The 12,315-nt window shown below is 38.8% G+C and overlaps 1 protein-coding gene across 1 annotated transcript in view; it reads left to right on the forward strand.

Moving 5' to 3' along the window:
• Positions 1-12,315, forward strand: part of NDFIP1 (Nedd4 family interacting protein 1) — a 47,025-nt gene that overhangs the window by 21,565 nt on the left and 13,145 nt on the right. The window contains exons 3-5 of the mRNA XM_081091767.1: positions 4,804-4,934; positions 8,986-9,073; positions 9,942-10,066. Of these exons, the coding sequence (XP_080947893.1) occupies positions 4,804-4,934; positions 8,986-9,073; positions 9,942-10,066 (344 nt within the window). The remainder of the gene's footprint in view (positions 1-4,803; positions 4,935-8,985; positions 9,074-9,941; positions 10,067-12,315) is intronic.

Here is a 12,315-nt window from a genome sequence, read left to right on the forward strand (position 1 = left end):
CCTAAATAGTCTTTGAAATTATATTTAGTTTGTAGCTTGAGGTGGAATAAAACTAATGTTACTGTTCTGAAAAATAGGTCAAACCCCATTTTATTTTGGAACTCAATTTCATTCCAACAGACTCTTAATGTAAAAGAAGTAGAAATTTAGGAACCAGGTACATTACCTAATTTTTGTTCTTTTTGTAGTTTCCTTATTAGCTATTTTGCTTTTTGTGACTCTAGTACCTGTGGTGTGGAATATAGTATGTTACATTCTTATATGCTAGTAAATTCTTAATTAAAAACAAAACAACTAGAAGTCTCCTAACTCTTTCATTCTGTTTCTCATGTTTTAAATGTTCCTCATAGTTTCCACCTTCCTTAATTAACCTTTCATCTTCCCACATTATGTCTGTCAGATTATCTTTTTAATTTTCATGTATATGTGTAGAAGGAATAGGGAGGAAGAAAACAATCTCATTAGTTGAGGACTTTTGGTCGGTAACTAGAGCTTTCTGATAACCAGTTCTGCTTTTATTGCTGAAAGTTGACCACTTTTAATGAAACCTCTTCCATATTCTCTAAAATAGAACTGAGGCAAGTACATGGCCCATGGTGCCACAACTCAACCCAATCCACTCCCAGGGTGGATAGGCAAGTTGAAGACAGCATTCATACCAAATGGCCTCAGAATCCTTTTCAGTACAGCACCTCAGGCAGTTGTCATCAGTTGATGTGAGATTAAATCTTTTGGTAGTCTCTGTGGCCCAAGGCTGCCATTGTGATTAGATGATCATAGAAAGTTTCTCACCTCTACTCTGGCTTCAAATTCTGAACCCCATCATTTTGTATTAGTTAAGGTATTTTTATTTATAAGTTTCTGAAACTAACAATGCTAACATGGTTTTAGAAGAATTCTAGGGTGCCTTGCAGAATCACATTAAGACAACAACAGCAAGACTTGGGAAAGAATTGCAGTGCTAGTCGTTATTCACTCATCTCTGCCTAGACCAGCAGTCACCAACCTTTCGGACCTCGTGGACCACCGGTTGGCGACCGCTGGCCTAGATTATTAGTACTGGTCTTCCATTAAATACATTCATGAAAATTCCAACTGATAAATAAGAAATTGGATTTCTGTTTATTAATGATAAAAGTTCTTCATTTTTATAAGGAGGTAATTTTTCCTGAATATCTTAGTTTCTATTTTGTATAAATTTTCATAACCATTCTATTTATTTTATTTTATTTTTTAATATATGTACTTTTTTATTGTTGATAGTATTATAGATGTCTCTCATTTCCCCCCATAACCATTTTAGACAGAAATCTCCCTCAAACACTTCTTTCCCTTATTCACTGACATTTCATATTCTTTTTCTTTTTTAAATATATATCTTTATTGATTTCAGAGAGAAAGGGAAATGGGAGAGAGAGATAGAAACATCAATGATGAGAGAGAATCATTGATTGGCTGCCTCCTGCATGTCCCCTACTGGGGATCAAGCCCGCTACCTGGGCATGTGCCCTTGACTGGAATCAAACCTGGGACCCTTCGGTCCTCAGGTTGACGCTCTATCCACTGAGCAAAACCACTAGGGCTGTTTAAAAATTTCTTTATGATTTAGGGATTACAACAGAAACAATCTCTGGAAGGTATTCTGTTCTGTACTATAGTGGTGATGCCTTTATTCATTGAGATTTGTAGAACTTTTGACTCAAGAACCAAATTCCTCCCTGGTGTGTCAGATAACATCTCCTTTTGCTTTCAGCATGAGGTCCTCTACCTCTTTCTCTTGTTTTTGTTAATCTTGCTATGGGCCTCAATAGCAAATAACAGAAGTTTCTAAGATTGGGTATAAAGGAAAGAAACTGTAGAATAAGGCCTGAAGAGATCTCTCTTGAATAAAGTCTTTGGGCTTTGTGGCATTGTATCCAACTACAGAGGTCTTAAAAAACAAAATAAAACGAACACTTAAGTTCCTAGGTCTCTATGAACTCTTTTAGTTCCAGGTTAGGGAAATAGGTTTTTAGAGATCATAAGTTACTCAAGCCCATTCATTTTTTTATTACTTAAGAACTAGGGTTTTTCTTTTTTCTTTTTTTTTTTAAAGGAAACCTCATTAATGGCTTAATTGGCCTTCCACCCTTTTTAAATTAACATGGCTTATTTTTAAGATAAATGTTAACTGTGTGGACTTATTAGTCCATTTATGTGAAAAAAAGAAACAGAATGCAACACCCATTTTGGTGGGGGGAAAAATAACAAATCAATGTTTTGTATTTTCATTTTACCTATTTTAATTTGTGATATATAAAATTTAACAGTAACAAATACTGGATTTTTTTGTACTAAATAAACTTGAAAAAATTGTCAAATTTTCATGGAAACTTAAAATTGTATGAGATCTATAAGGATGGATTCTATTTTTAAAAAATCTTTTGAAATAGGGAAATTAAAATGTTCTTGTTTTTCCTCAACTTAAATAGTAGATATCAGTTTTATTTTTGTATTAAAAATTACTATGGCAGTGGGCTAATTCAAACTGTACATTTCTGTTTGTGATGTGACTTTAGTATGATTTGATTAAAAGTAAAAAGAAATTTGATAGGAAGTTAAATGGAATATTTTATAATATACACCAGTGATGGCGAACCTTTTGAGCTCGGCGTGTCAGCATTTTGAAAAACCCTAACTTAATTCTGGTGCCGTGTCACATATAGAAATTTTTTGATATTTGCAATCATAGTAAAACAAAGACTTATATTTTTGATATTATTTTATATATTTAAATGGCATTTAACAAAGAAAAATCAACTAAAAAAATGAGTTCGCGTGTCACCTCTGACACGCATGTCATAGGTTTGCCATCACGGATATATACGTACACATGTGTACATGTATACATGCGTATATCTAGCCAATCCAATAAAAGAGAAACATGTAAATTGACCGTACCTTTGCTACGCCCACAAGCCACGCCCACCACCCCAATCAGAGCGACTATATGCAAATTAACCCAACCAAGATGGCAGCCGGCAGCCATGGAGCTGGAGCAAGCAGGAGGCTTGGTTGCCCCGGCGATGGAGGGAGCCAAGCTTCCCGCTGGCCCTGGCCGGCTGTGGCCTCCGCTAAAGGCAACAAAGTTTCAACTATAGACGATAAATAAATACCAGATACCTGCTTCCAGCCAGCTTCCACTGGGAGCTTGGGTGGCTGGGGGCCATGGCCAGCCTGCAAACAGCCATCAGCCACTCACCCAGGCTGGCCAGGCACCCCAGCAGGACCCCCCCTCCCTGAAGGGGGTGTGGCCAACCTGCAAACGGCCCTCAGCCCCTTACCCAGGCTGGCCAGGCACCCCAGTGGGACCCCCACCCTGATCCGGGACACCCTTCAGGGCAAACCAGCCAGCCCCCACCCATGCACCAGGCATATAATAAAAGGGTAATATGCAAATTGACCCTAACAGCAGAATGACTGGGAATGACTGGTCACTATGACACACACTGACCACCAGGGGGAAGATGCTCAATGCAGGAGCTGACCCATGGTGGTCAGTGTGCTCCCACACGGGGAGCTCTGCTCAGCCACAAGCCAGGCTGACAGCTGCTAGCACAGCAGTGATGGCGGGAGCCTCTCCCACCTCCTCAGCAGTGCTAAGGATGTCCAACTGCAGCTTATGCCTGGTCCCCGCTGGCAAGTGGACATCCCCCGAGGACTCCTGGACTGCCAGAGGGACGTCTGACTGCCAGCTTAGGCCTGATCTCCTAGGGAGTGGGCCTAAGCCAGCAGGTGGACATCCCCCGAGGGGTCCCAGACTGCCAGAGGGCACAGGCTGGGCTGAGGGACTCACCCCTCCCCCCCCTCGAGTGCACAAATTTTTGTGCACCGGGCCTCTAGTATATATATAAAAGCCTAAGTGACCGGCTGACCATGTGGTAGCTAAGATGCTGACCACCAGGGGGCAGACCCTCAATGCAGGCTTGGAAACCACAGGCATGGAAACATGGAACAGACTGATGAATCTCAGAGAGGAGAGGGGAGCATGGGAAGAGATTAACTGAAGATCTTATATGCATACTAGAGGCCTGGTGCACGGATTCATGCACTGGGGGGGCCCCTTTACCTGGCTTGTGCCCTCTCGCAATCTGGGACCCCTCCGGGGATGTTGGACTGCTGGTTTCGGCCAAGTCCCCGCAGGTCAGGCCAAGGGATCCCACCGGTGCATGAATCTGTGCACTGGGCCTCTAGTATATGTATATTTATGTATATATGTTAAATAGTTATTTTGACTTGGGAAAAAAAACCCCAAGTTTCTTAGGTGGCAGATTTAGTTTAAATAATATGTTTTCCTGTATTTATTTCTAAAAGATTTAATATTTTATATTTCCCATTTACATCTGCATTTCACCTGAAGTTGTTTTTTCTTTCTTTTTGTTTAAACATATTTTTATTGATTTTAGAGAGGCAGGAAGAGGGAGAGAGAGATAGAAACATTAATGATGAGAGAGAATCACTGTTCAGCTGCCTTTCGCACGCCCCCTACGTATACCCTGTCATATGCCCTGACCAGGAATCCCAGCGGTGATCTCCTGTTTCATAGGTTGACAACCACTGAGTCACAGCAACTGGGTGAGAAGTAGATAAATTTAAAAGTCATTCCCATTCTTATATTCATCTGTAAACATCTTTTGATTCAATTATGTACATGTGCTCTTAGAGGAGTGCCTGGTTTTTATTTGCCAGAGTTAGTAGAAATCTTTTTTTTCCCCTCCGTTCAGCTAATCATCAGATAATTGTGACTTCCTTTTAATTCTGCAGTGTATTTTGACTACAAAGACGAGTCTGGGTTTCCAAAGCCCCCATCTTACAATGTGGCTACCACACTGCCCAGTTACGATGAAGCCGAGAGAACCAAGGCTGAAGCTACTATCCCTTTGGTTCCTGGAAGAGTAAGTCCATGGGAATCAAATTATTTTCATTATTATCCACTTTGATTTATTACTTACAATTGTATTGATTAGTAAAAGTACAACTAATTTTTAAAAACAAGCATATTTTCTTTGGAGATAATAAACTCTTATCTCTTCCTGAAAATGATAAGAAAATCACTAGTTAAGCCAGCTCATTTCCCCTGTATCTTTACTACTACCACCACTTTCTCAGTTCTCCTGGCATGGCTGAAGTGTCTTGGAGCAGGAGCTGTTTTAGGAAATACACTGCCTTCCCCTTGATTCTGCACACTTCAGTTTTGGTGTTAGGTAGGTAGCTGTTGGGGAGATCTATGGAGATAATGAATAAGTGCAACTTTATGGAATTAAACTCATAAAAGTGTCCTGACAATCATCTAAGATGACCCTTATGCTTCCAGTGCAGATTACAGCATTTATAGGGCAGTAGTGAATTCAGATCCATCTGACCTGATGTTAATTAACGGGAGTGCGGGTGGGGTGTGATAAAAGCCAGCCCGAGATTTGGGGGCACTCTTGGTAAATGATGTAGATGTGGTTTAAATATCCATCCAGGTTGAAGCTGATATAGGTAGGGCCTTGAAATATTGAGACAATGGGAAGCAGGATCCAGTCTCCAGGAATGTGGATTGATCAGGACTTTAGACTCTAGTTCCGGCAGGAAACTAGAGTGAAAGATAAAGAAGGGAAGCTCAGTCTGGGTGACACAATGGCACAACCCCTAGAAGTTCAGGCCTTAGGGTAGGGAACTGTTTACAGACCACATATTCAGGGATGGGGCTCCTAAAACCACTGCTTGGTGGAAATAATAGTTTATAAGTCTAATCTAAGCTGATTCTGCATGGTGATGGGCATTCAGTTTTTATAGGTGCCAGGGAGAAAATAAAAACCTCCTGGAGCTTATTGCCTTGAGAACAAAACAGTCTTAATGTAACTTCTAGTATTGGAAACAAACAACATGATTGATCCTATGTTTGGTGCTTTCATATAGTATTTTGTATATTGTTTCCAGTCCTCATAGTAACATCACAGAGTAGGGATTATATTATCCCTATTTTACAGATATAAAAACTTGAGTCCCAGAGAGATTAAGTAGTTTGCCCAAAGTTATGTGGCTAATAAGTAACATAGACGAGAGCCAAACCCAGATATTCTAGACTCTGAAGTCCTTGTATGTATGCTGTAGACCTGTTGGAGTATATGGCAACTGTCCTATGGAAATAGACCAAGATATTAAATCTGACTAATCACAGAACTCTTTAGAATACTTTTATTTCACAAGTGTGTATACATATTTAGAAACATCTTTTTTAAAAATATGTTTTTATTGATTTCAGAGAGGAAGGGAGAAGGAGAGAGTGATAGAAACATCAATGATGAGAGAGAATCATTGATCAGCTGCCTCCTGCACAGCCCATACTGGGGATCGAGCCTGCAACCTGGGCATGTGCCCTGACTGGGAGTCAAAGTATGAATTCATATCCCATCTCTCTGCTTTAACAGAGGCATTCTCCTGGTTCATAGGTCGATGCTCAACCACTGAGCAACGCTGGCTGGGGCTCCTAAACGCTGGCTGGACAAGGAACATCTTAAAGGGTTTTCTTATTCAGCAAACCGATATAGAGCACTTTTTTACTACAGTGTGCTTACTGTGTATTTTGAGATGGGTAGGTAGAAAGTTTTGTATAAAGCAGTGTCCCTGCCAAGAGCTTTAAATCCAGCTGGGGAAAAGGCCCTTCAATACCCATATCTAAGCAGCAGCACAGGAGCAGTGAGCATAAGAACTGTGACTTTTTATTGTGTGATCATGGGGAAGATGGAATTTGAAATGTGCCTTGAGGTTTAAGGAAGGCATTCCAGAAGGAAAAGCCTAGGAAGCAGGTGTAAAGTCAGCCAGGTACAGGGCAGGTTCTGTGGATTTAGTCATTGGTTTTGCTTGAGAACAGATTTGTAGGTGGTGAAGGGTATCCCAAAATTCACGCAAGAAGTAATTTTGATAGAAAACACAGGTTTATAATTAAAAATTGTAAAGTTTTTATTGATTCATAAAGTATACAGTATAGGGTTATGTATGGAATAGCATATCGGGTAAATGGCCTCCACGGCTTTGCTGGCACATACGCACTCTTTTGTTATTGCCTGAGCAGCCGCATTTTCGAAAAAGAATGGTCCGATGATGCCTCCAGCCCAAAATCCGCACCAAACAGTGACATGTTGTGGATGCATTTGTTTCTCAACAATCACTCGTGGATTTTCTGAACCCCAAATGCGACAATTTTGTCGATTAACCAAGCCATCAAGATGAAAATGAGCCTCATTGAAATTCAGCCACATTTATGCAAAACAGTCATGGAAAATTTCAACAAAAGAGTGCGTATGTGCCAGCAAAGCCGTGGAGGCCATTTACCTGATATGCTATCCCATATAAAACCCTATACTGTATACTTTATGAATCAATAAAAACTTTACAATTTTTAATTATAAACCTGTGTTTTCTATCAAAATTACTCCTTGCGTGAATTTTGGGACACCCTTTAGAATCTCCTGAATGCTAGGCTGAGGCATTTAGACTTATGTGCAGGCCACACAGAATCCTTTGTAGTTTTTGAGCAGGGGTGTGGTAAGACCCGTATGGTGTTTTAGAAACATTATCCTGGCAACAGTCGGTAGGGTTACGTCGTGATAAACCCATTGAAGGTTGAAAATATTTTTAAGTTGAAAATACATGTAATACACTTAAACTACGAACATCCTAGTTTAGCCAGCCAGTTTCTATTACTGCATATCACTTTCACACCACCGTATGGTTGAAAAATTGAAAGTCAGACCATCATAAGTTGGTTTCACTTCCATGTATTTTTGTAGCATATATGTCTTTGACTAATTGTGCAAAAAAAACAATTTCTAATTTGGCAAAGCCTTATTTATCCTGCTAATATGAAGTCAGAATACTGGGTATTTAGTATTTTAAAAAATAAAATAAAAATCACATTCTTATAAAAATTTTAAACAAGAGAGGAAACATGTTAAGTTAGAAATGGAAGCTACCACTGATCTTCCCTTTTTTTAGTTCCAGCTCCCCAAGGGAAGCATGTTAACAGCTTGTTGTGGATATCCAAGTTCCTTTTCTGTGTAGGGACAGTTTTGATTGCCCCTCAAGTTTTTTTGTTTGTTTAATTTGAGGAACGCTTACTGGGCTGTGTACAAGTCTATCACTTTTACTGTTAAGCATATATTCACTTATTTTTCAATGTCTCAACACATCTACATCAGTTAAAAAGGTAGGCTACAGTATGTTGGTGTCAATATTGATCAAGATTTTGTTCCTTCTTGACCTGCAACATTATGTCTTCATGTTAGGATGGAAGAGATCCGATCTGCCAATAAAATTGGAAGTGAGGTTGTTTCAGACCTAGATTCCCACATAAACAAGTGATTATGGAGATGAGCAGTGGGCAGCCCTATAGACTCTACATGTATGATGATGCCATCCTTTTTTCCCCTGTGTCAGACTCATAAAACACCTGAGCTACTCAATTGTGTCTCCTTAATAGGCCCTGGATTACTGACATTCTAGAATTTAAGCCAGATGTATAAGTAAATTTTCTCTTTTTAAAAGAGATATATATATATATATATATATATATATATATATATATATATATATATGACTTTGTGTTTATAATTTTTGAAGTATATTGTTAAAGAACTTGGGTTATAAAATGAAAAAAAAATCACTTAGAAAACTGGAGATGGAAGAGAAAGATTTGTTCTTTTCTCTAATTATATCCTACTCTTAGGTCTCTTTTTAAAATTTAGTTTTATTGCAGTAACATCAGTTTATAGCATTATATAAGTTTCAGGTGCAAAATGACATGTAAAAACCATACTGATCCTTAATGCTCATAGTTTTGAATTGAGCCAAAGCAGTAAGTTTTCTCCTTGGTACTACTTTTGTCCCTCTCTCTTTTTCTAGATGTCTTTCCTTTGCCTAGAAATGTGAATTTACCTTATTCTTTTTCTTTTCATGTAGGATGAGGATTTTGTGGGTCGGGATGATTTTGATGATGCTGACCAGCTGAGGATAGGAAACGATGGGATTTTTATGTTAACTTTTTTCAGTAAGTACATACACATAGCAGAGCCACTTCCCACAGACTGGATGGAGTACTTTGGATTATGGGTGAATCTGACTGAATTAAAATAACTAGTGGAACTAATACTATTTATTTGGTGCCTTTTACTGAAATGTCAGAGCTTAGTACACTTTTATCTTAATATCCTTTCTCTTTGTCTTATATTTTTATGAATTTCTATGGAAAATATTAAAATAATTAAATAATTAAATTGGTTACGGGGCTGCTGCATTTATGTACGAGCCAAGCTCATCTTTCCGGTCTGCAGGGCTCCGTGGCCTTGCTCTTACTTATACCTGACCTGTAAGTGCCTTTGTCTGATGAATTTTGTTTTTTGTGACCTTTTATTTTCTAACAGATCAAAGTCAGCATGATTTTTGTCTCCTTAATGTTTTGCATTTATCTTTCCATGTGTCTCACTTAAAGTGAGCGACCTTATTTCTTTTATTTGTTATATTAAAAATATATGAAGGAAATGCAATGCTTTTAGAGGTGACGTTATGTAAACTACCAAAATTTATAGAAGCAGGAGGATGAATGACTTGAATCAAATTATTTGGGTGCACTAATTTAATGTTTAAGGCATTTATTTTATTTACTGAAGTTTAACACATAGAGCAGAGTCATAAGCATACAGTTACGGCATTTTTAAAAGAGAACAGCAGTAGCTATAATAGTGTATCATCTGATCTTCAGAGAGGATGTTTTCTTGGTTGCTTTGGGGGAGCGGGTAAGGGTTGTGGCTTTCTTTTATCCTTGGGAAAGCCACTTAAGCAGAAGCAAGTCAGAGGGCACACTCTTGCTCCAGGGTAATAGGACATGTCTGATACCTTTTTTCTCTCTGCTTTTACAGTGGCATTCCTCTTTAACTGGATTGGGTTCTTCCTGTCTTTTTGCCTGACCACTTCAGCTGCAGGAAGGTATGGGGCCATTTCAGGATTTGGTCTCTCTCTAATTAAGTGGATCTTGATTGTCAGGGTAAGTTGTACACCAGAGATGATAGACTCTGTAGAGAAACAAAAAATAGAGTAATTTTGAATATTTTATTGTTTTCATTTGCTTTATTTGCATTATGTCAACATTTAAAATGATTTTTGGTTTGTCTTTGTTCTGGTATCATGAAGTTGAACCTAAATCAGTTGCAATTGGTTCATGCATACAAGTTTTGTAGCCAAATCTAGTGAATATTAGTGGTCCAGGAGCATCTATCCTACAGGTTTTTCACTACCTACTCTCTCTCTCTCTCTTTTTATTTTATTTTTTATTTATCTTTAACTGTTTAACAAGTGCTGCTCCATTAGGGGGTCTTATCTATAAAGTAAATTAGAGATATCTTCAGTGATTTGGAAGTTAGAATCACATGAAGTAATTTTAAAGTTATAAAAGATCTAGTCTCTTCAAGTGTCTTCTGATTTCAAGTAAGTTTATTACTATTGACAACTTTATAAATAAAACAAATTATTCATCATAATCTGGCATTAATAACTAATTAATGGGTGTTGACCGACCACTGTGGTTTTTCAAACTTATTTATTCTAAAGAAGTTGTTAACATTTTTTAGGATTCCAAGTTCCTTTCTTTTTTGTTAATCCTCACCTGAGGATATTTTTCCATTGATCTTTTAGAGAGAGTGGAAGAGAGAAACACATCAGTTGATTCCCTCTTGCATGTACCCCGACTAGGCCTGGGCCAGGGAGGAGCCTGCAGCCAAGATACATGACCTTCACTGGAATCGAACCCAGGACCCTTTGGTCCACAGGCCAACACTTTATCCACAGAGCCCAACCCGCTAGAGCCCAAGTTCCTTTGAGAATCTGATAAAAGTTACGGGCTTTTTCCCTAGACAGCTAATATGTAGTCATCTAACGCATGGATTTGAGGTTAAGAAACCAAGCCCTAAAGAGGTTTTTCATTCTTTCTCTAACTCTTCATTGTTATTTTATTAAGAAATAAAATACTATACTTTAATACTCAGGTTTTAACATAGACAAACTGTTAAATTTTTGAACATCAAAGCCTCCAATAGAAAACAGATAAAATTGCCGAAACCGGTTTGGCTCAGTGGATAGAGCGTCGGCCTGTGGACTGAGGGGTCCCGGGTTCGATTCCGGTCAAGGGCATGTACCTGGGTTGTGGGCACTTCCCCAGTGGGGGATGTGCAGGAGGCAGCTGATCGATGTTTCTCTCTCATCGATATTTCTAACTCTCTCTCTCCCTTCTCTCTGTAAAAAATCAATAAAATATATTTAAAAAAAAGAAAAAGAAAAAGAAAACAGATAAAATTAGTTCCCAGGTTTTTGGGTTTTGTTTTTTTTTTTTTTTACTAAATTTAAAGCTGAATTTAATGAATCAGTTTGTATCAGTTAGGATGGCTTTGTATGCAGGTAACAAAAACTTAGTTCAGAATGGCTTGGAAAACAGTGGGAAAAATTATTATCTAGGAAAACAAGTTCTGACATGGAGATTAGTTAAATCAGTGTTTTATTGACGTCATCAGGGACAACTGTTCACCATGTTGGAATAGCTGCTCCTCCCTGAAGGTTAAGGCATTGTCACAGAAACCCACAGTGCTCAACAGAAAAAAGGGAACTATTGGTCCTTTTCTTTTTCCCTTTAAGAGCAGGGAAACCTTCTCAGCAGGCTTCAATTCCCATTGTCCAGAATAACATTCTGTGAAAGGAATGGGGTTATCATTATGTACATGAGAAAGTTTTCAAGGTCAAGGCATGGCTGGAGGAGTAGGAATAAAATCAGGACTCATTAGAAAGGAAGCCAAATAGTTGGTTTTGGCACTGAGTAAACAAAGTAAAAGTGAGAACCTGGCTGGAGAACCTGACTAGAGAACCTGGCTAGGCTGCTGATCAACTGAATGCTGTCTTCTGTGTCATTTCTTCTTCACTGACTCTGTCCACACCTTTGGGAACCCCTGGACCTGCTGGGGTTAGACCCCAACAATATCTCTTCTATACACTTTACCAAATTAATTTGATTAACAAACTCCTTTTTAGAAATGCAGTCGCTTAGGTAGTTTTCTTAAGAAAACTTTAGACTGCCCGGCTGGTGTGGCTCAGTGGTTGAGCATGGACCTGTGAACCAGGAGGTCACGGATTCCCCCATCAGGGCACCTGTCCTGGTTGCAGCTCTATTTCCAGTAGGAGGCATGCAGGAAGCAGCCAATCAATGATTCTCTCATCATTGATGTTTTTATTTCTCTCTCCCTCTCTGAA

The sequence above is a fragment of the Myotis nattereri genome, assembly GCF_964212035.1.
Source record: "Myotis nattereri genome assembly, chromosome: 5".
NCBI lineage: Eukaryota > Metazoa > Chordata > Mammalia > Chiroptera > Vespertilionidae > Myotis > Myotis nattereri.